This window comes from Camelina sativa, chromosome 3 (assembly GCF_030686135.1).
Source record: "Camelina sativa cultivar CO46 ecotype springtype chromosome 3, ASM3068613v1".
NCBI lineage: Eukaryota > Viridiplantae > Streptophyta > Magnoliopsida > Brassicales > Brassicaceae > Camelina > Camelina sativa.
Window position 1 is genome coordinate 2405600 of NC_141882.1, and position 24734 is coordinate 2430333.

Below are 24734 nucleotides of genomic sequence, written 5' to 3' on the forward strand. Positions count from 1 at the left end.
TTTCCTTTCGACAAGTCACAAAAATTTACGTACAACAAACCAAAAAAAAAAACAAAAACAGGAGAGTTTTTAAGTAGAATAAGGGAAGCCACATTGAGCAATTGGCAACCAAGCAAAAATCAGAAGACGTATTGAATTTGGATAGTTTCTGACTTCCTGTCGACATAACCAACAAAAGTACACAAACAAAGACAGTTTACATTGGTTTCGTATACAAGTTTTTGATCCATCCACGTACTCGCATATACATCAAGTTACTCGCCTTTATCTTGAGCTTTTTGGTTTTGAGCAAAACAATTGATCCGAAACGCTACAGGACACAGAGCTTATCTTGTATTGTTTTTCCTCAATGTAGCTAGAGAGACGTTCGAGGCTGATTGAATCTTGGTGATCTCATCATCTCTCAAGTTTTTCACTACACTTCACTGAATGTGATATGGTCGATTGTTTAGCTTATATACTCAAAACAACTGAAGAGGAGTCTGCAATTTCATTCTTGTTCAGACATACTTGTTGTGTTCCCAGAGTCTGATAAAGCAGCATGGCGTCCCAAGAGAACAAGGTCAAGAAGCTTCCTCCTGGCCTCGTAAACTGGATTTGGATCTATCAAACGTCCTCTCTCATAAGCCTCTCTGAGAAACAAAGTGTGTCTTTTCCCTTTAGTTGACATATAAAACATGCCCGGGTGATCCAAGAACAAATCTCTTATGTTCAAATCAATCCCAAAACATTTTCTGAAGTGGCTGATCTTTTCTACCTCCACCATCTTCTCGACAGTCAGACTGAGGAACTCGTGAGCAAATGCAACCGCTCTTTTCTCTATTCCCATCACTCCGGATCTGTTCTTTTTCTTACCAACCATGTCCTCGTATGGCCCAACATAAGGCAGTCTCTGCCATTCCTTAACTTTAGCCTTAAAGTTCTTGCTCAGCCTCATTCCAGGTGGGTAACTATGTTTGAAACTAAACTGAATCTCGGTTCTATCAACACTGCAATCTTCCTTAGAACACTCAACCACCCTCCAATTCTCAACCGCGGCTTCAAATTTCAGTACTTTCTCTTCTTCTTGAACCAGCTCTAAGGTATGGGTATTGGGTTCATGACCATCACTAAGCCTAAAAAGACGAGGGTTCTTTGCAATCACAGAGTCCTCAAAATCATCTGGGAGGCCAAGCTCTCTCCAAACCTTGAAAACAGCACGAAGCGGGATTGACTTTGATATGGACATAGACAAGAGCCGAACCAACCGGTCAACAACGAGAGGCAAAGTAGCAGTGATAGCCAAAGCCTCTTGACGAGAAATCTCCATGGCTACATCAGTTAACCTGCAAAAGGGCTGAGCTATCACAGGATCATACAATACATGAAAGATGTGAGGGTACTTTCTCAGAAAAGAAGCAGCGCCACGGTTAAGGTGGAGCTTCTGAGAGAGCCTGGAGAGGAAATCAATGGACAAAGAGGGAGGAGGATCAGCTGTTGGATTGGCGAGAACAAGGTCTTGTATAGCAATGACCTTGAGAAGGTTCTTGTATTTGTCCATGAGTTTCTCGAAAACAGGGTCTCTTGACCTGGAAGCGACATATTGAGCAGACGTGGTTGTTGATCGGACATTGATGACGGAGGAGCCACGGAAAGGGTGAATCAGAAGTGATCTCATGAGAATGAAACTCATACTATCTATCTATCCCAAAGAGTATATGGAGCTAAATCTTGGGTTTCCACGTCCCACAGACGTTGCTGTAGTACACTCTCTGCGTAATTATGTCGAACACCTTGCGGGCATATCAGAAGATGAAAAACTTGTAAAACAACCTGGCATGTTTTGGGCTAAGGATCGAGATGAAGATAGGAGTCAATGAAATGAGCCGAATAGAGAGAAGTAGAGTTATATGGATCTTTGTATCATCATGTGCAAAACACCAGTCCACCTATATTAGTGATAAGTAAGTAAGTAAGTATTATTAGCTAAGTTGCACTACATATTATTAATATAACACAGTTGACGCTCGAATGATTTACCCAATTCCGGAATTACATTTTTTGATAGAAGGTGACAAAATAATATTAAATATATAAGTTTAAAAAAAAAAAAAAAATAGAGTAGTGTTATGGTATGGATAAGATTTATTGTTATGGATTATTTATTAAAATAAAAATAAAAATTACAACCGCATACTATTATTAAGTTTTCGCTGTATATAAAAAAGAAAATAGTATGAAGCGATTTCTATAATTAAGTGTCAAAGCATCTAATAACAACCCAACCATTGAAGTGATTATAAGTATTACTGTAAAATTTTAAAGTTGCAAAAGTAAAATTAAATTAAAATAGATAATTTACAAATCAATATTATTTTTGTATTTGCAGTTTCTAGATATATATATATATATATAAATTCCCTTTTAGAACAAAAAAGAGAGTAAAAAAATATCACCATATACAGTAGCAAAATTGTAAAAGAGATGTACCCTTTTAATTCCCATAATCAACATTGCCCAAAAATAAATTGGGGGGAAATAGAAGAAGAAAAAAAGATAATTTCTAAAATCTAATTTAACGAAAAGTAAGAGAAAAAATCCGAGTGAATACTAAACAGTGGGATACGAATACCGATTAATTGGAGAGCAAGTTATGTTACACATCTTTAAGTAATTGAATAAAAAGAAAATCCGAGAAAAAAGGAAACTCAAGTTACTCTGAATAATTAAATAATAACTAAAGAAAAAAGGATAATTACTTCTTTTTTTACAATTTATATATTAAAGAACCCTAAAAGCTCTGCCCACAAATCACACAATCAAACAAACCGACTTCTCGTCTTCTCATGCCTCTCCCTCCTAAAAAAAAACCCTAATTTTTATCTGCACTCATCATGGACAAGATTCATCAACCACCACCACCGCCGATGGCGACGAAGGTATGGAGGACCAACGTCGATAAGGAGATGGATCGTATGAAGACCTGTCTCGAGACGTTCCCACTCATCGCATTCGACACAGAGTACCCTGGCATTGTTTTCCGGACTTTCATCGATTCATCCAACGAAGAATGGTACGTAGCCTTGAAAGGTAACGTCGAGAACACGAAGCTGATCCAGTGTGGTTTCACTCTTTTCAACGCCAAGGGAGAGATCGGTGGCACTTGGGAGTTTAACTTCTCCAATTTCGGCGATCCATCCGACACACGCAACGAGGTTTCGATCGAGTTCTTGAGGAGACACGGTCTTGATTTGCAAAAGATTCGAGACCACGGTATTGATATGTACGGCTACGGATTCTTCCCCAAGCTTATCGCCATGTTTCAATCCCAGGAACACGTTGAGTTCATCACGTTTCAAGGAGCTTACGATTTCGCCTACTTCCTCTGTATCCTCAACAACGGCAAACTACCTGACACTCGCGGAGAGTTTGCATCGGAGATTGTGAAGGTCTTTGGTCAGGTTTATGACACTAAGGTCATGGCTGGATACTGCGAAGGGCTCGGTGACCACCTGGGGCTAAGTAAATTGGCTCAGCTACTCGACATCACTCGTGTGGGAAGAGCACATCACGCTGGTTCCGACAGCTTAATGACTGCACTTGTCTTCACCAAGCTCAAACAAGTCTATGAAGAGTCCATGTATGCTAGAGGATTGATCTACGGTACTGGAAAGAGAATGCTCCAAACCTCCCCTGCCCCTGCCCCTGCCCCTCCTGCCCCTGCGCCGGCGTCCCTTATTCCTTTTATGTGTCACCAGAATCTAGCTTCATATCCTATGTTCCATGATGGTTATGTCTCAAACTACGATGTACCTTCGCATTGCTTCATCGATGAATGTGGTCAAACATGGTTACTCAACCAGATTGGTGTGTATGTGCCGCTTAACTATCATCCACTTTCAAGCACAGTTACATACCCGTCTCAGACAGCACCTGCAGTTGAGTACCTTGGACCGCTTCCGAATTATTACAATAAGAATGCTTGCTACGTAGTTGAGTAGATTGAGTTTTCCTGCTTTAGGATGATTAGATGCATTTGACATTTTTCTTTTTCTTTTCTGGCTTTTCGTAGTAGTAATGAAGGATTTATTTTATATATTTATCGATTGTTTACATGGCTTACTCTATCAGCTGAGTAATGCCTGTCTGCAATTCGTGATATATAAAAGACCAAACTATTTTACATATCTTTCTTCCATCTTGAATTTTCTTTCACACAAACTGCACATCTATATATATTATATATATACCACACACACACATCGTTTACCGTATGTATAGATATGGTTCCAGAACGGTGAACCCTCAATGCTTTGGAATAACTATTCTCAGAATCCCATCCCTGCTCCAATTGCAGTAATAAATTGGGTGTTAGTGCTCATAATAAAACTTGCTAAATCGTAGCTAACTAATTCATACCTAGTGACTGGTACTAAGAATTAAAATTGGAATCCGAAACCAACTTAAACTTACAGACATACGCATATAAACTCTAGGATTAAAAAGTTTTTGAGGAGAAGAATTGTAAGATCATAAGGTTGCCTTGTTAGAGAAGTATAGCTTCTTCTACTTACATAAATTCAGCGGAAACGTTATCCTTGTTCACATTGCTGGGAAGAGGCCAGGAAACTTTGAATGATCCCTGTAGTATTTCTTGCTTATGATATCCAAGGATTGAAGCTTTAGTTCCTGCATCAACTCTTTGACAGATAGATGTGCGTCTACCTGTCACAGTCAAGCTGCAGCAGAACGGTAAGTACCTAGTGAGAGTAATGGGAACAAAGTGAAAACATGTGTGAAGATGCGTATTAGTTACTTTATGTTGTCGACCTCCACTCTTATATCATTAATACTGGCCCCTGGTAGCTCTATTGCCACAACATAGCTATGTTCAGATTCAGCAACATTCGATCTCGGAGACCAAACATTACCTGCAAAACATAAAGGTCTTTATAAGTTCTCATGGTCAAGGGTATATAGATATGTTTGAAGTATGGTTGCTTGTTCTTGTACTTTTAGCAGTAGATCAAGGCTGGTGAGAAAACACCTTTGCTAGTTATGAGTTATAAATTGTAATAATTGTGTGGTTGCAAAAGCGTTTTCTAAGAATATTAACAGGATTTAGGATCAGAAAAGTAGTGTTAACTGGAGTGATATGTATCTGGTATTATGAATTTGTATATTTACCTAAATTGGCTAACTTAGGAAGATCGGGCTTAGTTTTTTCTTTTTGCTGATTTGGTGGTGATACATCAGAGACAACGAACTCCTCTTTTGCAGGCTTAGAAAACCGTGGTGCGGCGTACTCAGGTGAAGAGGGATCGAAGCCAGTTGTTTTGGTGGTAGGTGCAGCATCTTGTAGTATGGTCCTCTGCAAAAAAACATTTTGAAACAATTCTGTATTATACAAGTATATGCAGAGCTTAGAAATAATAATGTAGAAAGGAAGTGATGGTACCTCACCAGTGGAAGCCTGCCTCATAAAAAAACCCTGTGCAGAAGATCCTTGCCGAGCAAAATACAGCCTATTGTCACACCTTGTAATGACAGAGTTCTTCAAAGTGATGGCTAAGTTCTGAAACCATCACAAGTGACAAAAGAGGTTAACTATTTGAGCATGATTCATTTCGATTGCAGATAATGACTCCTTAACTAATTTATATAAATCACCAGAAAAGAAGGAACTTGGTACCTCATGGTCGTCATCAGTCGAAGAAGCCTGCCTCATAAAGAAACCCTGTTCAGAAGATGCTTGCCGGGCAAAAGAGATTTTGTTGTCACAGCTTCTGACGACAGAGTTCAAACTGCTGCTGCAGTTCTGAGGATCACAAAAGTGACATAGAAGCATGAGACGAAAAATAAAGGAAACATCGAACCAAACTAAATTGAGGCGGAACCAACTACAGAGCGTATATGATCATCTTATCTAATCAAAAGGTTTTAGGTCAAAGGAATCAGACTAAGTGTTCCAATAATTTTACTCGAGAGATTTCGAGATCAGAAAAAACCATATTACCAGTAAAACTAATCCGATTAGGCTTTCAGATTAGGTTAACGAGAGAGAGGGAGAAAAGGGAAATACCAAGGGAACGAGAGAAGCGGTGGAGGAGGCGGGATCGTAAGTGGCTGCTGGCGGGAAGTGAGCGGCGAGGGCAGCGAGCCTGCGTTGAGCGGTGGTGGTGGATTCAAGCTCCATATCTTTGATATCTTCGATCGGTGGAGAAAGAGAGAGAGAGAGAGAGAGAGATAGAGAGAAAGGACGAACGAGTGATTGCAGTGAGAGACTAGATTAGGTGAGGGATTGGCTAAAAAAAAAACAAAATGAGTGGCTTTAACTTAAGCGCGCGTGATTCGAAAAATATCTTCTCAAAGAAAACATTAATTAGATTAGAAAGATTTATTTTTCCGGAGACTTGGACAAGAATGACAACGACCCGCTTTTTTTCTCGTCAATAAAATAATAATTAATAATAATAATAATAATATAATATTTCGAGAAAAATAACTTATTATTCCTTTTTCTGAAAATAATAATTTTGTAAAAAAGGTAAACGCAAGTTGCATTGTACAGAGACACTCCGAGTCGGAGCGGTAATGCTTTCGTGAAAATTCACCAAACTCCAACAAACCCAGCGGTTGCGACTCCCTAAATCAATCTATTCAGAAAGTTTCAGCTGCTCCGATCAGATCCAACAAGCCACGATTCTTCTCTCTCTCTCTCTCTTTCTGTATGCTCTTTCTCTTCCCAATCTTGCGATATATTTTGATTTCTCCTTTTATGATTATTTCATAGTCCGCTGTTCGCGAGCTTTGAATCTGTGATTATTATTATTTTTTTAGCTCACTCCCGGATCCAGGTTCATCTGAGTAGTTCTCTTTTCGTTAATGCCTTTATTTAGTTTGAGCTCGGAATCATTGAAGATTGCTCAATCTCGTTTCGCATTTCACCCGATTTCTTGAAACTCAGATTCTCAGATTTGCTGATGCCTTGGTTTTCTAATTTCTCTGTCTGTTATTTCTTTTGGTTCTTTATCAGATTAGAAAATGTGGTTTATTTTCATTCGGTTTGAAGATGCTGTGTTTGAATCTCTTTGCATCATCGTATTAGAAGCTTGCCTTTGATTGAAATGTGGCTCTGATGTGACTGCTGGCTTTGCTTTCCACTTACTTATCAAAGTAGTTTCTCACCAAAAAAATATTTGACTGGATTGAGCTTGTGTTTTGTGATTCTAGGTGAAGAAGGTGTCAAGTGGTATCAGAGAATTGCATTGCATATTCCCTAACATCTGGAGTTCCTACCTTCCTTGTATTCAGTTAGCCAGCTGGGCTATGGGAGAAAGAAGTTGAACATTGTACCATTTTGAACATATGAGTATAGGATCAAAGGAGATTAAATCTCTCCGAATTGCGAGGCAGGGTGTCCATCACAGGTCCCTATTTGAGTACTAGATCAGCATGCTCTGTTAAGAGTGATCTGTGAATGGTTGCCAATAAGGTTAGCTGGTGGTGAGTTCAGATTATTGATGGACCAAAGAGTGCAGCTCCGTGGTGGTACAATGGAACCTATATCCAGTCAGGGAGATGTAGACAGAGAACAGGTTTTAGAGCCCTTTGATATTGAAAATGTCTCTGGGAAGGAGATAAAAGCCTCCAGAAGTTTTGATGTTGGTTACAGTCCCAGTGATAACCTCGAACCATTGCCAAAAGTGTCAAAAGAGGGTGGTATCTCTCCTGCTGATGTGCTTAAAACACTCTTCTTTATACTTGTATGGTACACCTTCAGCACATTTTTGACTCTGTAAGTATGTCTTTACGACTATCCCTTTTCTTTTTCTTTTTCTAGTCCCTTACGGCTTGCATATAATTTGCTTGCTTATTTCCTAGGTACAACAAAACTCTCTTAGGAGATGATTTAGGGAAGTTTCCAGCTCCCCTGTTAATGAATACCATTCACTTTTCCATTCAAGCTGTTTTATCAAAGATGATAACATGGTATTGGTCGGGGAGATTTCATCCTGATGTTACCATATCATGGAGAGACTATTTCGTTAGAGGTAAACTAACAAAACCATGTCGTCAACTCTTTTTTATTTATTTTTAAACCCATTTTGTGCTAAGGAGCATTCCCTTAGCTATGTATTTCCATGGTATTCTCACTACATACTATAGTACTGACTACTGCGAACTTTCTGCAAAGTATGCAATGCCATTATCATCTAGAGTATTTAATGAATATGAGAGATTGGAAAGTTCTGAGGATTTAGTTTTTTGTTTTTTTGTTTCAGTATTTCGAAAGTTTGAATATATTAAATTTCTATGAACTGATGACCAACATGGACTGTCCTTTCACAGTTGTACCAACTGCATTTGGAACTGCTATGGATATAAACCTAAGTAATGAGTCACTTGTCTTCATATCGGTTACGTTTGCAACTATGGTTAGTTATCTTATTTTCTGTGGTAGGTCTATGCAACTTCTTAGGAATTTGCGGGTGAGACAAGATGAGACTTGTCTAATGATATTCACGTTCTTCTTTTTGCAGTGCAAATCTGCAGCCCCGATATATCTTCTTCTGTTTGCTTTTGCCTTCAGGTGCTATATGCATAACGATTTTTGTTAATATATCTTGATTTGTACGTTAAAACCATTTTCAATTACCACACTAATTTGATGCTGTACTTTCATTATGGAGTATTTCTATCATTTTTATTTGATGTGTTATTCTGACACTATATTTCTCTTGTAAGGCTGGAGTCTCCAAGCCTGAAACTTTTTGGCATTATTTCAGTGATCTCAGCAGGAATATTGTTAACAGGTATGTTTTAATCCGTCATTTATAATACTTTGTATGTATTCCTTTGTTCAACCTTTACCAGTTCTTCTACATGTTTACTCAACATCTATCTAGATGTTTTTTCTTTCTTTCTAGCCAAAGACATTAAATTAAATTCTCACCATCAAGTATATTAATTTGCATCCAGTTGCAAAGGAGACAGAATTTGAGTTTTGGGGTTTCGTTTTTGTCATGCTTGCTGCTGTCATGTCTGGTTTCCGCTGGTGTATGACGCAAGTTCTTTTGCAGGTATATTATTTTACTCATTTTTTAATTCCTTTTAAACCGTACATTGGACTTATAGATTAACCCATTGCCTTTACTTTCTGTGGTTTTTGTCTTCCAATGTTTTGGTTCATCCTGATGGCAACATGATGTCTAGAAAGAAAGCTTTGGTGGGTTATGCTCTTGGTGTTTTTAATCTAAAATTTTTGTTCTTAATATCTTAAAAGTCACAGGACCTATGAATAAATATAAACGTTTTTGCTTTGTTTATCTAGGCCTAAAAAATCCATTCATATTGATGAGCTACATGGCACCAGTGATGGCTATAGTGACTGGTCTTCTCTCTCTCCTTCTGGATCCTTGGAGTGAATTTAGAGACAACAAATACTTTGATAGTGGAGAACATTTTGCTCGAACTTGTTTTTTAATGCTTTTTGGCGGAGCACTGGCCTTTTGTATGGTGAGCATTTACTAAACAATTTACAATTCTTATTGTAAGAGTGAACTTGTCTTGATAAGTAGAGTTTGAGTCATCTTTTGAAGCTTGAATTTTGTATCTGATCCTTCTTCCATGCTCACTATTTAATATTTTGTTTCAGGTTTTGACAGAGTATGTTCTTGTTTCCGTGACTAGTGCTGTAACCGTCACAATTGCGGGCGTTGTTAAAGAGGCTGTCACCATAGTGGTATGTCCTACATTCTTAACCTTTTTGGATTACGTTTATTAGTAAGTTCAGATATTATAATAAACTCCAGCCTTCTTCTTAGTTTGCCAATTAGAAACGGATAGTATAACTAGTTAGGCTTAGATTGTAAGTTCTGATTTCCTTCTATTTGCAAGAAAGTTGTCCTAACTACATTTGCTTGAAACGTTGCGGTGATATCTAGATAAGGGGACTCATATCTTAAGTTGGTGAGACTACATTGGTCATATGGCATACAAATAGACAGACCTGCCTAGAGTCCACTTCATAAGGATGGATTATGAGTCGATGAAATAGAACTAATGTCTTTAAAATTGGCTTCTCGTTCCCTATAATACACCTTTGACTACATGTCCCCCCGCATCAAGAGGAATTTTATATCAGTGTTGTTGTTAAATATTTGATGAATGCTGGATCAAAAATTGGGGATGTAAAAAATTCATTGTTGTTCTTATACAGGTTGCGGTGTTTTACTTCCATGACGATTTTACATGGCTAAAAGGTGTTGGTCTGGTGATCATCATGGTTGGTGTCAGTTTGTTTAACTGGTACAAGTAAGTAACTTTTCTTCTCCTTCTCCTTAATCTTTGTCGCATGGAGTATTGGGACTTCGAATAAGTCCTAATGCTTTTGATGTCTTCCCAGATACGATAAACTACAAAAGGGTCACAAAACAGAGGGTGAAAAGCAGTTGCAAGCTCCAAGTCAAACTGGAAAATATGTGATACTTGATGAGATGGATGATCAAGATAATAGTCCCTAACAATTTTTGTTACACACATTTCATTGGTAAACCCTGACATCGTTAAAGTGGAAGTGCGTGTGGACCTTCCCTGAGCAAATACTTACTTTAAAGGCAATTGAATTGGAAATGTGATGTTTCCCTGTCCTGCCTTGAGGAAAACAAAAGAACATAGCTTATATCAAGAGTTGGAATGAATTTTGTTCTCTTTCTTTTGTATTTGGTCCGTATAGAAAGAAGTGTAATCGAGCATATTTGGTTTAAGTTTACCAATCTTTTGTACCCATTTTATTAATTCTCTGTAATGATGTTTTCATGAAACTGAATGAGAGACTCTTATTATCAGTCTATAAATGCGCAATCCAAACTGAAAAAATCTGGTCTCGGAATGATTCTCTGGAACTAAGTAATGGAACGATCAGATTACATATAAGCTTATTTGTATAAAACTGAGACTAACACTACACCTCAGACAGAACAAATATGAATTCCAAAGAATAATTTAATGAGAGAAGCAAAATTCAGATGTGGCATCCACAACAAAGGTAGAAGAAGCAGAGCGTCGAAACGAGAACGAGAGCTTCGACAACATACATGACCTTGTAAACTACTCCGTCCACTATCTCTGTCAGCAATATAATCTCTACTCGCTTCCACTTCCCCGACGACGGCGTTGAAGACGTAGAAAACAGATTCCTTAATCGCCGCCATGTCTGAGTTTCTTTAGACGTGACTTGCTCCTCCTCTTGTTGCTGCTTCTTCTTCTTCAGCGACGACCATTTCTTCATCACTCCCATTGTAAATCTCTCTCTGTCTTTCTCTCTACAACTAACTACAGAGTCAAGTCACGCGGTGCATTTTATACTGTGGAGAAGAGACGGTGGTAGCTTTAATAGGTATGAGAAGAAGAGGGCATTACTGTCAAATGCGACTAAGGAAAGAATAAGATACCCTTACCCTTTTTTTTCTTCAGAAAAAGGGAAAAAAAAAAATAGCTGGCGGAAAGGTAGTGGAACCGTGGAAGTGAAGCAGGGGTATTTTGGGTATCTCATAATATAGTATATTTTTCTTTGATAAGAAAGAACGGTTCAGCAGTTTTGCTTTTTATACAGAGGGATCCACCAAGACAATAATGCTAACGGTCGTTTCCATCGCATTGCTTACAAATGTCACACTTTTCTATGAAGAATATCTTATTTTAAATATAAAACGAACATATATTTATTCATGCAATGATGCATAGTGTCGTATAATAAATTTGTATGCAAAACAGCTTGTCAAGTTTTGTTCCGCGATAATGAAATGGAACCTAGCTAGTTGTCAAGTTTTAACAAGACCGAACAGTTCACATGAAAACTGCGAAGTGTGAACTAATTTGTATCTCAAACGACTGTTTTTATTTTAAGTGAAGTCTAGATTAATTTGACTTTAGAATCAATTTTGGACTTCATAAACGATTGTTGTTCCTAGAAAAACACAAGACCGAACGAAAGCGTTTCTTTACGTTGACGCAGCTTGTGACGTTTTGAATTCTCTTGTAAAAAGTTTGGTTATAGAGGAAATTTTTTATAGATTAAAGAAATCAACTTATATAGTTTTTGTAACTTTTATTTCCTCAACACATGTTACGATCATGAGTTCTTATATCGCAAACTCATGCCTTTTGACTGGATTTTATTTTAAGATGCAAATGTAATATTAATCAATACTTAATATTTATTTAGCTACGGGGATCGTATATTGTTACTTAAAAAAAAAAAAAATCAATCAATTTCGCGTCGTGCACAACAATAGGTTGAAGTAGTCAAGGTAGCTGGAAAAACCAATTTGACCGTTAAAAAGTAGATTTGTCCAGATATTTGGATTTGGTTAAGCCGAGGATTAAGACTTCTGTTTTTTGTTTTATAGTGCTAGCTAGGGATTATTATGACTTAAGAAGAGTTTGGTGTTACCAATCATTTTTTCTTCTGAAAACTATGTTCAAAAATCCTGATTAATTGCAGTATAGTATTTATCTTAAGATGGAAACTGTAGAAATGTAAATGTACAAAAACAACCTTCAACTGTATGCCAGTGTGGAACTGTTCATGAACATGTTGATAAATGATAAGGAATGATATATTATTATATGCTATGAAGTGAAACAGATGTCATACTATATCTTTATGATTGAAGTTGTCATATATGTATATATTCTTTTTTTGTCAAAGTATACGGGAGTTTAGAATTAGCGAGTTTCACCTTCACAAAACCTATTTTAAAACCTATTAACAAAAGGGTCTATACTTTTTACATTACATACAGGAAGGGGAGAACTTTAAATATCTCGTAAGTTTCAAAATGTTTGCTAATAGTTTGAAAACACGAAGGCCCATTAGCTCAGTTGGTTAGAGCGTCGTGCTAATAACGCGAAGGTCGCAGGTTCGACACCTGTATGGGCCAATTATTCTTTATAATTTTTTCTCCTCTGCTTATCTTAAACAAATACTTTTTTTTTCCTTTTTTGTAAAACCCATTAGTCGGCCCAACTAAGAGTGGGTCCAATTGGTAGAACATCCCAAAATTACAAAACTAGCACAAGCACCCCGTTGTTTACAGTTCCGTGTCACAATAATGTCACGTTGTTATAAATCAAAAACGTAAAACAACATGTAGTGTAGCCAGATACTCTATAGCCGTTGCGTGGCCGTCTTCTTTCTTGCTCCGCTTGGACTCAACGGAGAAGCAATTCTCCAGACATTCCCGGGAAAGAGAAAGGTCATTAAAAATCACACACACTACTAATTAGTTCAAAAAGGGGGATTCAAAAACCTCGTCCTGGGTTTTGCTTTCGTACCCTAAATTGCAAAAAAGCCCACAGCTCAAAAGCCGCTGAAAGTTAAAAAAAAAATCAATTCTTTTTCTGTGTGTAAAGGAAGATTCAAATCGACGAGACATCATCAATTCCTTAATTCGTTTCTTCCTGGTAGAGCAATCGCATTACCCAAAACCCCACTCCACGAATCTTATCCTCGTCTCCTATTCCCGCTTCCCCTCTTGCACACATATATAACCACAAAAAGGGGGCGAAGAAGAAGATGGGTATTAAGATAATCTTCCTAGAGGAATCTGTGCTATGGCGAGTACTAGTGGTGGTAGAGGTGGTGAAGATGGTCGGCCGCCTCAAATGCAGCCGGTTCGGTCTCTTTCTCGGAGGATGACTCGAGCTGGGACCATGATGATTGATCATCCTAACGAAGATGAAAGTGCAATTGACAGCGAACTTGTTCCTTCTTCTCTTGCTTCCATTGCTCCCATTCTTCGTGTTGCTAATGATGTTGAAGAAGATAACCCTAGGGTTGCTTACCTCTGTATGTTTTGATCTCTCAGCTTTTTTTTATCTCTCACTCTGTTGGAACTTAATCAGTTTACAGTGTTACTTGACTACTACAGAGGCAGTGTGTGTATCAGATTTGTGATATGTTCTGTTATTCATATAACTAGATCTTGATTGCATTCGGGAAGTATTGTGGTTGTGAATGTGAATATCAAGATTCTTACTTTACTTTATTTTCTGTCATTAGGTCGCTTCCACGCATTTGAGAAGGCTCATAGAATGGATCCAACATCAAGTGGACGAGGCGTCCGTCAATTTAAGACCTATCTATTGCACAAATTAGAGAAGGTAATATAGATTACATGATTGATATGCTTTTCTCTTAGATAAAAAAATGCTTGTTTCAGTTGTGTGTCTAAAGCCTAAACAAAATGTGAACTCAATAACAATTTTCTTGACAATCTTACATTTGGATGTATCCTGAGATAGTAGTTCTTGACTTTTGTTTTCCTTTTTTAGGAGGAAGAGACTACAGAACCTATGTTGGCGAAGAGTGACCCGAGAGAAATTCAGATGTACTATCAGAAGTTTTATGAGAATAATATACAAGATGGAGAAGGGAAAAAGACACCGTGAGATCTCTTCTTAATATTTTCTACTCGTTACATGAGAAAGAGTTAAATGATGTCTCGTAACGCTTTTGCTTCTGTCGGTTTTGTCATTATAGGGAGGAGATGGCCAAGCTTTACCAGATAGCGACCGTCTTGTATGATGTTTTAAAGACAGTGGTTCCTCAAGCAAGAATAGATGAACAGGTCAATTAGTGCTCCATTACAATCCTTGATAATATATTACCATGAAGACTGTAATTGTGTTACTTGACATTTTGCTGTTGTTGGAATGTAGACCCGTAGGTATGCTGAAGAAGTTGAAAGAAAGAAGGAACAATATGAGCACTACAACATTCTTCCGCTTTATGCTGTAGGGGCTAAAACCGCAGTGATGGAACTTCCTGAGGTTGCGTGTGCAAATTTTGCTTACTTAACTTGTTCATCATTTTGAACTCTCACTGATGTTTTTTCTCATTAAAATTTAGATTAAGGCCGCAATTCTGGCTGTCTGTAATGTGGACAATCTTCCTCGGCCAAGATTTCATTCAGGCTCGACCAACCTGGATGAAGTGGATAGAGAAAGTGGCAGATCTTTTAATGATATTCTCGAGTGGCTTGCTTTGGTTTTTGGTTTTCAGGTAACTTTCAAGTTTCATTCTTTGCTATTTTTGTCTTTCGGTTTGTATTCCATGACATGTCTCATGATTAGTTTTCCTATCTTCATGGTGAAAGCGAGGAAATGTAGCTAATCAGAGGGAGCATCTCATACTGCTACTTGCCAACATTGATGTGAGAAAGAGGGATCTCGAGAATTATGTCGAGGTAACTGTCAGAACTCTGTGGGAGACCATTAAACTTCCTTTTCTGAAAGAGATTGCATACAATTTACTAACTTAAAGGAAAATCTAGTTGAAGCCTAGCACCGTGAGGAAGTTGATGGAAAAGTATTTCAAGAATTATAGGTCGTGGTGCAAGTATTTGCGGTGTGAATCTTATCTGAGGTATTGTAAATGATCGTCACTTTCATTCATCGAATTACTAGCGTTTCTGGGATTTCAATCATTATTTCCCCTTACATCTCTCCTACTCTAAAATTTATGGTCACTGGTGGATGGTTTTCTTATTTGCAGGTTCCCTCCAGGTTGCAATGAGCAACAATTGAGCCTTCTATACATTGGCTTGTATCTTCTCATATGGGGTGAAGCATCAAATGTTCGCTTCATGCCTGAATGCCTTTGCTACATTTTCCACAACGTAGGTTCTCTAAGTTCACTGTTCTTCTTTCATGTATGTTTATATGATGCTTCTACAAGTCAAGCTTAAAAAGCAAATCAGTGAGTCGTAAGTTGAGGAAGACAACTGGAGAAGTTGAATTGCAGACCTTACCAGTGATTTGATTAGAATAGGTTGAAGGAACCAAGAATAATAAATTTATCTAGATGACAAGCAAATTAGCAACGCACACAGCTTTTAAAATGCGTATTTACATTGCCTAACTATTTTACATTATTTTAGTTGGTAATGATCTGATATTCAAAAATGATGTGGAGTCTTGCATATCTTTAATGTCTACCTGAGATTTACTAAATGAAAAGTCCTTTAGTGTATTCTCATACTATTCTCTTGGAATATGTTATGGCCAATATGTCGAAATGTTTCTAAGAATCTCTGGTACAGTAGGCATACATTTAAGTAACTATCTTGTTTTCTTAAATCTTCTTGTGTAGATGGCCAATGAAGTCCATGGAATTCTATTTGGCAATGTGTACCCGGTAACTGGGGACACATATGAGGCAGGTGCACCAGACGAAGAAGCATTCTTAAGGAATGTTATAACACCAATCTACCAGGTCTTACGTAAGGTACGTAACTTTCCGAACCAGTACCGTATTTTTTCCTTGCATATTGCTTCAATCTACTAAGAAAAGCAGCTTCTTTTGTGAGAAAAGGAAGTCAGGAGAAACAAAATGGGAAAGGCAAGCCACTCAAAATGGAGAAACTACGATGATCTGAATGAGTACTTTTGGTGAGTCAGCTTAGCTTGATCTGTTATGTATATATATTAGACAAGTGTGGCTATGTGAGCACATTCATTTTAAATTCTCAGGGATAAGAGGTGTTTTAGGCTGAAATGGCCAATGAACTTTAAGGCAGATTTTTTCATCCACACTGATGAGATCTCACCACTTCCGAATCAGGTGTTAATTTTGTGTGTTTATTACTACTTTATGCAGTATGGTTTTAATCTTTATCTTTAATAGGGACATTTTCATTACCTTGGAAACATTTGATGGATTGACTAGCCTATTGTATATTCAAATTCTTACTTGCATCGATCATCCATCTTTAGTTGAACGCAGTATACTTTTGGTTTCATCCTGTATGAAAATTACCAATGAGTTTTTATTAATTGCAGAGACATGACCAAGTCACTCATGGAAAAAGGAAACCCAAAACTAATTTTGTTGAAGCTCGCACGTTTTGGAACCTCTATCGAAGTTTCGACCGAATGTGGATGTTCCTTATATTGTCTCTACAGGTAAGATTGTAGATTAGAATTCTCACTTCACTTCTGCTCTGTTACATAAATATGTGTAGTAATTCTATGATTTTTCAGACTATGATAATAGTTGCATGGCACCCGTCAGGATCTATTCTTGCCATTTTTTCTGAGGATGTCTTTAGAAACGTATTGACCATCTTCATCACTTCAGCTTTTCTTAATCTTCTACAAGGTAACTTTTAATTCTGTTTCAGTTTGACATTATCCATATGCTAAAGTTTATACCATATTGGCTTAGCCATTTGTTCTTTAATGAAATGCAGCGACACTGGATTTGATTCTTAGTTTTGGTGCTTGGAAGAGCCTAAAGTTTTCCCAAATTATGCGGTACATCACAAAATTTTTAATGGCAGCCATGTGGGCCATCATGTTGCCAATTACTTACTCGAAGTCAGTCCAGAATCCAACTGGACTAATAAAGTTCTTCAGCAACTGGGTTGGGAGTTGGCTTCATCAGTCGTTATACGACTATGCTATTGCCTTATATGTCTTACCAAATATTTTGGCTGCTGTGTTTTTCTTACTTCCACCTCTGCGGAGAATCATGGAGCGATCAAACATGCGGATTGTCACATTTATCATGTGGTGGGCTCAGCCAAAATTGTATGTTGGCAGAGGCATGCATGAAGAAATGTTTGCACTTTTCAAGTAAGAAAAAATGATGTTATTCGTTGTAGTTATCTTCTCTAATCTTTTCCTTATAATCCTTTTTCTCCTGAGAGAAAACTAGCTAGCTGCTGTTCTTTTTCTGAATGCTTTGTTTTTATTGTTGCAAATAATTTCTTGCTGCACACTGGACATGGTACGATAATATTGGTTACAACTTTGTTTATGCTTCCAGATGATTAATTCTTCTCAATTCATATGGTCTTAGGTATACATTCTTTTGGGTCATGCTGTTACTTAGCAAGCTCGCCTTCAGCTATTATGTGGAGGTGAATTAGCTTCTTGTACTGACACTTATAACTCAATTTTTTTTTCCTTCTGATGATTGTAGACTCTCATATTTACATGTCTACAATAAACCATACCCTCATTTAGCTTTCTAATCCTTCACTTTATGATGTCTATTAGGCAGGTGGTAGCCATTACTATGGTCTAAATCTTTGCTATAAGCATCTTTTTGTTGCAGTTATACTTTAACATTTACTTATTATTGTTGATGCCTGGACAGATATTACCACTTGTCAACCCAACGAAGCTAATATGGGATATGCATGTCGTAAATTATCAGTGGCACGAGTTCTTTCCAAATGGTAGTGATCCGATTATATTCATAGCATCCTCATGCACTGTTATTAACTGCTTTTATTATATTAACGTATATGATATTCATGCAGCCACTCATAACATTGGAGTAATCATATCCATATGGGGTCCGATTGTCTTGGTAAGTAATCTTGATTGAATAACTTAAAAAGAATATTTCCAATACCCTGAAGTTTAATTGATGTTCAGGTTTATTTTATGGATACGCAAATATGGTATGCCATATTCTCTACTCTATTTGGTGGGATTTATGGAGCCTTCAGCCATCTCGGGGAGGTAACTGTTGCGCTTTTCTTAGTACGCAAAATTTTATAAATGAGAATCTTATGTAATACTTTTTCTTAGTTATTTAACCTTCATTTATCATTCTGCAGATACGGACACTTGGAATGTTGCGGTCCAGATTTAAATTTGTTCCAAATGCTTTTTGTACTAAACTTACTCCGTTACCTCTAGGTCATGCAAAGAGAAGGCACCTGGTATTAGTCGCACACATACAAATTTAATGGGGATAAGACGTGTATGCCAATAAATTTCATTTTGTGGGTGAAATAGTAATGTTTGAGTAATGCAGGACGAAACGGTGGACGAAAAGGACATAGCAAGGTTCTCACAGATGTGGAATAAGTTCATACTTACTATGCGGGATGAAGATCTGATCAGCGATAGGTTTGAGGACTTTTTTCTCTAGTATATAGACTCATCAGTTGCCCCCTAAGTTCATTTCATAAACATACTCGTGTTCTTTGCTTCTTTGGTGTGTAGGGATAGAGATTTGCTACTTGTACCTTCGTCTTCTGGAGATGTTTCTGTTGTGCAATGGCCTCCTTTCTTGCTTGCTAGCAAGGTAAATAATACAGCTCACTCTGTAACCTCTTCACACTATCCATAACTCTCTTGCTGAACTGTGTTTACCTTTTGGTAATAGATTCCAATAGCATTAGACATGGCGAAAGATTTCAAGGGAAAAGAGGACGTCGACTTATTCAAGAAAATTAAAAGTGAATACTATATGCATTACGCAGTGGTTGAGGCTTATGAAACCGTGCGAGACATAATATATGGTCTTCTTCAAGATGAATCTGATAAACGGTGAGGACTCTTTTCTCTGTCATTATTAGATTGTCCCCAACATTCCATTTTAACCTAATTGGGGATGGCTTACTAACTATACTACTTCTTTCTCCCACTCTATTTAGGATTGTAAGGGAGATTTGCTATGAAGTAGATATTAGCATCCAACAACACAGATTTTTGAGTGAATTCCGGATGACTGGTATGCCTTTGCTCAGTGACAAGCTAGAGAAATTCTTAAAAATCCTGGTAATGTAAATATAGATTATTTTTTCTAGTCCAATACCAATACTTCCCATTTCTTTGTGTTTAGTACTCCCCTCTCTAAATGAATTTTGGTCCTGTTTACAGCTAAGTGATTATGATGAAGATGAAACTTACAAGTCTCAGATAATCAATGTTCTCCAGGATATTATTGAAATCATCACGCAGGATGTTATGGTTAATGGTCACGAGTAAGTCCTGATAGTTCATATGTAAAATATTGCCTCATTTTCTGTGCAAGAAAAGCTACTCTGTTTTTCTTCTCTCTAGTTTCCAACAATCCTTAAATGCGTAGGCCCAGAAAAGTTCCCTAAACATGCTTTGTCATTCTACCTGTAGAATCCTTGAAAGGGCTCATTTACAGAGTGGTGGTATTGAAAGCGACAAAAAAGAACAAAGGTTTGAAAAGATAGATCTTCGTTTGACTCAGAACATATCTTGGAGGGAAAAGGTACTCAATTTTTTATGTCTAATTTGAACAGCCATATATTCTGCTTTTGGATCTCATTCTTTCTTTCTAATTTTGTAGGTTGTAAGACTTTTGTTACTTGTGACTGTTAAAGAATCCGCAATAAATATCCCTCAAAGTTTGGAAGCTCGTCGTCGTATGACATTCTTTGCAAATTCCTTATTCATGAATATGCCAGATGCTCCCCGAGTTCGTGACATGTTATCCTTTAGGTACATGTTTTAGCTTAATACCCGGTGAAAAATACTATTGACTCTCACAGCTTTGATAAATGAAAGTTAGAATGGTCCGAGACATGATCCAAGTTTGTCTCTCTGTTGGTTTTTGGAGAATACTAATTTGAGATGAACTTGAAAGCAAGTAACAACTGATTTCCAAAATTTATGTGTAGTGTCTTAACTCCTTACTACAAAGAGGATGTTCTCTACTCGGAGGACGAACTGAACAAGGAAAACGAAGATGGAATAACTATTTTGTTTTACCTCCAGAGGATATATCCGGGTAAGCTTCTATCTGGTGCTTTTGTGCGTGTTGATAACAAAGTTAAAGTTTACTGAATGAAAATTACTGCATAACAGAGGAATGGTCAAATTATTGTGAACGTATAAATGATGTGAAACGGAATTTATCTGAGAAAGACAAGGCAGAGCAACTCCGCCAATGGGTATCTTATAGAGGTCAGACCCTTTCAAGGACAGGTATACTATCAGAACGCTGTAGGATTTCCTTGAACAATATGTTGTATTCGCTTTGCAGCCCCTAATATTCCTTATTATTTCTAGTTAGGGGAATGATGTACTACAGAATGGCTCTCGAACTTCAGTGTTTCCAGGAATACACTGGAGAAAATGGTTTGTACTTGCTATCCATTTTCAAAATTTGAATGTTTTAACCTTATAGATTTTGTGGTCTGGCCTTATCTGCCCAAGTATCTTCCAAATAACTTTTTGTAAAGTTAATCTTGCTTGCGACGAAGCTTTGATTATGAACTCTGTTTTCATCTTGCAGCTACCAATGGTGGCTATCTTCCCTCAGAATCAAATGAAGATGATCAAAAGGCTTTTAGTGACCGTGCACGAGCTCTTGCAGATTTAAAATTCACATATGTCGTGTCATGTCAGGTCTATGGGAACCAGAAAAAGTCAAGTGAAAGCCGGGACCGGAGTTGTTACAATAATATTTTACAGCTCATGCTAAAGTAAGAAAATTCTCCTCTTTGAAATAAAAAATTCATGCTTATTCTTCTAGCTTAGTTTTAATCATACATATTATGGTTAGGTATCCGTCCTTGCGTGTTGCCTATATAGATGAAAGGGAGGAGACAGTTAATGGAAAATCACAGAAAGTATTCTACTCTGTGTTGCTCAAAGGATGTGACAAATTAGATGAGGTATGCAAAGGCAATTTATATTCACAAGTTCATATGTATATAGCCCACGTCCTTGCTTACCTGGTTTTAGATCGCAACGAAATACTTATCAAATTTATAAATACTTATTTATTGCCAGTCCCACGTAGGACTCAGATATAGTAACCTACTAACCTATGTGTCCTGAACTTTGTTCTTGGTTTTATAGGAAATATATCGTATCAAACTTCCCGGCCCTCCCACTGAAATTGGCGAAGGAAAACCGGAGAATCAAAACCATGCCATCATTTTCACTCGCGGCGAAGCACTCCAGACCATAGACATGAATCAGGTAGGTTTCGTCTCTCTAACCCTGAACTATATTGTTGATTCCAAATATATTCTCATTCCTGTTTTCATTTCAGGACAACTACTTTGAAGAGTCTTTCAAAATGAGAAATGTACTACAGGAATTTGATGAAGGTCGACGTGGCAAGAGAAATCCTACAATTTTGGGTATTCGTGAACACATATTTACTGGAAGGTGTGAGATTCTTCATACGTTCGGTTGTTCTTGATTTTAATGCTCATGTCTCCTAATTTTGGCACTAAAGTATCGAAATATTCTATTTCTTTCTCGTCTGACTTCTTTCTGACCCTGCAGTGTTTCATCCCTAGCTTGGTTCATGTCGAATCAAGAAACAAGTTTTGTAACCATTGGTCAACGTGTTCTAGCAAATCCTCTGAGGTATTCTTCTTATTCTTTGTAGCTTCAAATCTGACTTTAAATATAGCTAGGGAATATATTCTTCCTAGTTGTAGCTTCAAATCTGACTTTAAAGTAGCAGTCCCTGCATTATCAAACCTAATAGATTATCTTAGAGTTAGAATCTTTTTCTTCTGGAAAGAAGACTAGCTTGAAATTTTTGGAAACTTACTCACGATTCTTTTACAGGGTGCGTTTCCATTACGGCCATCCTGATATATTTGATAGAATCTTCCACATCACGAGGGGAGGCATTAGCAAGGCTTCAAAGATAATAAACTTAAGCGAAGATATCTTTGCAGGTACAGAACGTTCTTGACAAACATTATTTCTTGTATATTTGTAATGGCTAATTATGGTAAACATCCAGGGTACAATTCAACTCTTCGTGGGGGTTACATCACACATCACGAGTATATTCAAGCAGGGAAAGGGCGTGATGTAGGGATGAATCAGATTTCGTTTTTTGAAGCCAAAGTTGCGAATGGCAATGGAGAACAAACACTTAGTCGTGACGTTTACCGACTTGGACGCCGGTTTGATTTTTACAGGATGCTCTCATTCTACTTCACCACAGTTGGTTTCTATTTCAGTAGCATGGTATGCCTAATACCTCATTGAAATTATTATTTCCTCTTGTGAGACACTGCCCTACACTTATGGTAGGAGTCTTGGACTAATCAGAGAAGTAAAAAACATATATTTTCTGTTTCAGATAACGGTGCTCACAGTATATGTGTTCCTCTATGGGCGTCTTTATCTGGTATTGAGCGGATTGGAAAAGGAGATCATGCAAAGTGCAACTGTACATCAGTCCAAAGCCCTCGAGGAGGCATTAGCAGCCCAATCTGTTTTTCAGCTAGGTTTTTTGATGGTTCTACCAATGGTTATGGAAATTGGCCTAGAAAAAGGGTTCCGAACGGCCTTGGGTGATTTCATCATAATGCAGCTTCAGCTTGCCTCTGTTTTCTTCACGTTTCAGCTGGGAACAAAAGCGCATTACTTTGGAAGGACGATTTTGCATGGAGGCTCTAAGTACCGAGCAACTGGTCGAGGGTTTGTTGTTTTCCATGCTAAATTTGCGGAAAACTACAGACTATACTCGCGAAGCCACTTTGTTAAGGGACTGGAGTTGGTCATACTACTAATTGTGTATCAAGTTTATGGGAGTTCGTACCGTAGCTCAAGTCTTTACATTTACATCACATTTTCAATGTGGTTCCTGGTGACTTCTTGGTTGTTTGCGCCATTTATATTCAACCCATCTGGGTTTGAGTGGCAAAAGACGGTGGACGATTGGACTGACTGGAAACGATGGATGGGAAACCGCGGTGGAATTGGAATAGTTCTTGACAAAAGTTGGGAATCATGGTGGGATACAGAGCAAGAACACCTCAAGCACACAAATTTAAGAGGAAGGGTTCTCGAGATACTACTCGCACTGCGTTTCCTCCTTTACCAGTATGGAATTGTCTACCATCTCAACATCGCTCACCGGCACACAACATTTCTGGTATAGTATTTTCTCTTTATTATTTCGCATAAGCTTTGATGCCTCCCTCTTTGAGAAGCCCCAACAACTTTGCACCTTTCTTTTTTTAAGGTTTATGGACTCTCTTGGGCTGTCTTGCTGGCAGTTCTTCTTGTGTTAAAGGTAAAGGCTCCAAAACAAATCTTTTTGAGCTTTCTCACCCACTTCCAAATCACAAAATTTTCAGCCAAGTCTGTTTGATGGTTCTAAAACAAATGGTTTATCTGTTTTCCACATTGATGATTGTGTTGTTTAACCATTTGACAGATGGTATCAATGGGTAGACGGAAATTTGGTACAGATTTTCAGGTTATGTTCAGAATTCTCAAGGCGCTTCTCTTCCTTGGTTTCTTGTCAGTCATGACTGTATTATTTGTAGTTTGCGGCCTCACGATCGCAGATCTCTTTGCTTCCATCCTCGCTTTCTTGCCTACTGGTTGGGCTCTTCTTCTTGTAAGTCCACACAAATTTCTTAGCTGCCCAAAAATAATCCTTCTTTCAGTAGAAGGATAAGTTTGTTAATCCGTTGCTATGTTTTTGAAGATCGGGCAAGCGCTGCGTAGCGTGTTCAAAGGATTAGGATTCTGGGACTCGGTTAAAGAGCTAGGGAGAGCTTACGAGTACATAATGGGGCTTCTGATATTCACACCCATTGCGGTCTTGTCGTGGTTCCCATTTGTGTCTGAGTTCCAGACCAGATTGTTGTTTAATCAAGCCTTCAGTCGCGGTCTGCAGATCTCTATGATTCTTGCCGGGAAGAAAGACAAAGAGACACCTTCCACCAAGTAGTGGCTCGCTCTATTCTTCTACTTCTCCATTTTTTCTTTCATCTCCATTCTTTTTCATCTGTTATTGCTGTATAATTAATTGTCTTTGAGATCATAGAAAAAAATGTTTAGACCACCTGAGATAAGACCTCATCATACTCATAGAAAATGTTGTTGTTCAGCCTAGGCCATTTGTTCAAGTAGGTGTATAAACAATTCCTTTGGACATATAAACATGATTCAAAAAGCTTTTAACCATTAATTTGTCTGTT

General features: G+C 37.8%; 6 protein-coding genes and 1 non-coding gene across 8 annotated transcripts; 4 read left to right on the forward strand and 3 right to left on the reverse strand.

Moving 5' to 3' along the window:
• Window positions 1-117: 117 nt before the first annotated feature.
• LOC104764305 (protein ROOT PRIMORDIUM DEFECTIVE 1) lies at window positions 118-2090 on the reverse strand. The gene has a single exon (XM_010487809.3). It carries the CDS (start codon window positions 1670-1672, stop codon window positions 491-493), a length of 1182 nt encoding a protein of 393 aa, XP_010486111.1. The 5' UTR covers window positions 1673-2090; the 3' UTR covers window positions 118-490.
• A 783-nt stretch (window positions 2091-2873) lies between these two features.
• LOC104764312 (putative CCR4-associated factor 1 homolog 1) lies at window positions 2874-4321 on the forward strand. Its single transcript, XM_010487821.3, has one exon. The coding sequence runs from the start codon at window positions 2874-2876 to the stop codon at window positions 3978-3980; it is 1107 nt and encodes a 368-aa protein (XP_010486123.1). The 3' UTR covers window positions 3981-4321.
• LOC104764330 (uncharacterized) lies at window positions 4022-6484 on the reverse strand. The gene is made up of 7 exons (XM_010487849.3): window positions 6062-6484; window positions 5672-5797; window positions 5438-5554; window positions 5167-5350; window positions 4796-4910; window positions 4554-4718; window positions 4022-4321 (listed from the first exon to the last, which is right to left on the reverse strand). Exons 1-7 carry the CDS (start codon window positions 6173-6175, stop codon window positions 4285-4287), a joined length of 858 nt encoding a protein of 285 aa, XP_010486151.1. The 5' UTR covers window positions 6176-6484; the 3' UTR covers window positions 4022-4284.
• LOC104764343 (putative sugar phosphate/phosphate translocator At1g06470) lies at window positions 6474-10832 on the forward strand. Of its 2 annotated transcripts, XM_010487860.3 has the most exons (12): window positions 6518-6707; window positions 7213-7777; window positions 7864-8033; window positions 8332-8417; window positions 8523-8572; window positions 8728-8795; window positions 8962-9062; window positions 9196-9208; window positions 9314-9498; window positions 9638-9724; window positions 10202-10296; window positions 10388-10832. In XM_010487860.3, exons 2-12 carry the CDS (start codon window positions 7503-7505, stop codon window positions 10503-10505), a joined length of 1248 nt encoding a protein of 415 aa, XP_010486162.1. In that variant the 5' UTR covers window positions 6518-6707; window positions 7213-7502; the 3' UTR covers window positions 10506-10832. The 2 variants fall into 2 exon arrangements, 1 of the variants encoding a protein (XP_010486162.1); XR_015594965.1 differs by lacking the exon at window positions 9196-9208 and having other exon boundaries at window positions 6474-6707.
• A 20-nt stretch (window positions 10833-10852) lies between these two features.
• LOC104764351 (uncharacterized) lies at window positions 10853-11369 on the reverse strand. The gene has a single exon (XM_010487872.3). It carries the CDS (start codon window positions 11279-11281, stop codon window positions 11006-11008), a length of 276 nt encoding a protein of 91 aa, XP_010486174.2. The 5' UTR covers window positions 11282-11369; the 3' UTR covers window positions 10853-11005.
• A 1483-nt stretch (window positions 11370-12852) lies between these two features.
• On the forward strand, window positions 12853-12926 carry TRNAI-AAU (transfer RNA isoleucine (anticodon AAU)). Its single transcript has one exon. It is a non-coding gene; the product is annotated as a tRNA-Ile (tRNA).
• A 258-nt stretch (window positions 12927-13184) lies between these two features.
• On the forward strand, window positions 13185-24720 carry LOC104764361 (callose synthase 7). Its single transcript, XM_087508033.1, has 41 exons — window positions 13185-13834; window positions 14048-14148; window positions 14320-14432; window positions 14528-14615; window positions 14707-14817; window positions 14897-15049; window positions 15144-15233; window positions 15321-15412; window positions 15542-15665; window positions 16139-16273; window positions 16361-16437; window positions 16519-16609; window positions 16828-16950; window positions 17029-17146; window positions 17238-17622; window positions 17849-17909; window positions 18149-18230; window positions 18315-18364; window positions 18433-18519; window positions 18618-18722; window positions 18818-18912; window positions 19009-19090; window positions 19172-19335; window positions 19443-19566; window positions 19669-19772; window positions 19921-20032; window positions 20111-20262; window positions 20442-20551; window positions 20629-20748; window positions 20833-20901; window positions 21059-21248; window positions 21329-21440; window positions 21628-21750; window positions 21824-21942; window positions 22063-22146; window positions 22354-22466; window positions 22535-22764; window positions 22880-23677; window positions 23768-23818; window positions 23963-24148; window positions 24239-24720. Exons 1-41 carry the CDS (start codon window positions 13600-13602, stop codon window positions 24482-24484), a joined length of 5805 nt encoding a protein of 1934 aa, XP_087364159.1. The 5' UTR covers window positions 13185-13599; the 3' UTR covers window positions 24485-24720.
• Window positions 24721-24734: the final 14 nt, after the last annotated feature.

Coding starts and splice junctions, on each gene's coding strand:
- LOC104764305 (XM_010487809.3), bottom strand. CDS start 1,672: ATGAGTTTCATTCTCATGAGATCACTTCTGATTCACCCTTTCCGTGGC.
- LOC104764312 (XM_010487821.3), top strand. CDS start 2,874: ATGGACAAGATTCATCAACCACCACCACCGCCGATGGCGACGAAGGTA.
- LOC104764330 (XM_010487849.3), bottom strand. CDS start 6,175: ATGGAGCTTGAATCCACCACCACCGCTCAACGCAGGCTCGCTGCCCTC. Junction 5,555..5,671: donor CGACTGATGACGACCATGAG/GTACCAAGTTCC, acceptor TGATGGTTTCAG/AACTTAGCCATCACTTTGAA. Junction 4,911..5,166: donor TCCTAAGTTAGCCAATTTAG/GTAAATATACAA, acceptor TATGTTTTGCAG/GTAATGTTTGGTCTCCGAGA.
- LOC104764343 (XM_010487860.3), top strand. CDS start 7,503: ATGGACCAAAGAGTGCAGCTCCGTGGTGGTACAATGGAACCTATATCC. Junction 8,796..8,961: donor AGCAGGAATATTGTTAACAG/GTATGTTTTAAT, acceptor ATTTGCATCCAG/TTGCAAAGGAGACAGAATTT. Junction 9,725..10,201: donor AAGAGGCTGTCACCATAGTG/GTATGTCCTACA, acceptor GTTCTTATACAG/GTTGCGGTGTTTTACTTCCA.
- LOC104764351 (XM_010487872.3), bottom strand. CDS start 11,281: ATGGGAGTGATGAAGAAATGGTCGTCGCTGAAGAAGAAGAAGCAGCAA.
- LOC104764361 (XM_087508033.1), top strand. CDS start 13,600: ATGGCGAGTACTAGTGGTGGTAGAGGTGGTGAAGATGGTCGGCCGCCT. Junction 15,234..15,320: donor ATCTCGAGAATTATGTCGAG/GTAACTGTCAGA, acceptor AGGAAAATCTAG/TTGAAGCCTAGCACCGTGAG. Junction 24,149..24,238: donor CTGGTTGGGCTCTTCTTCTT/GTAAGTCCACAC, acceptor ATGTTTTTGAAG/ATCGGGCAAGCGCTGCGTAG.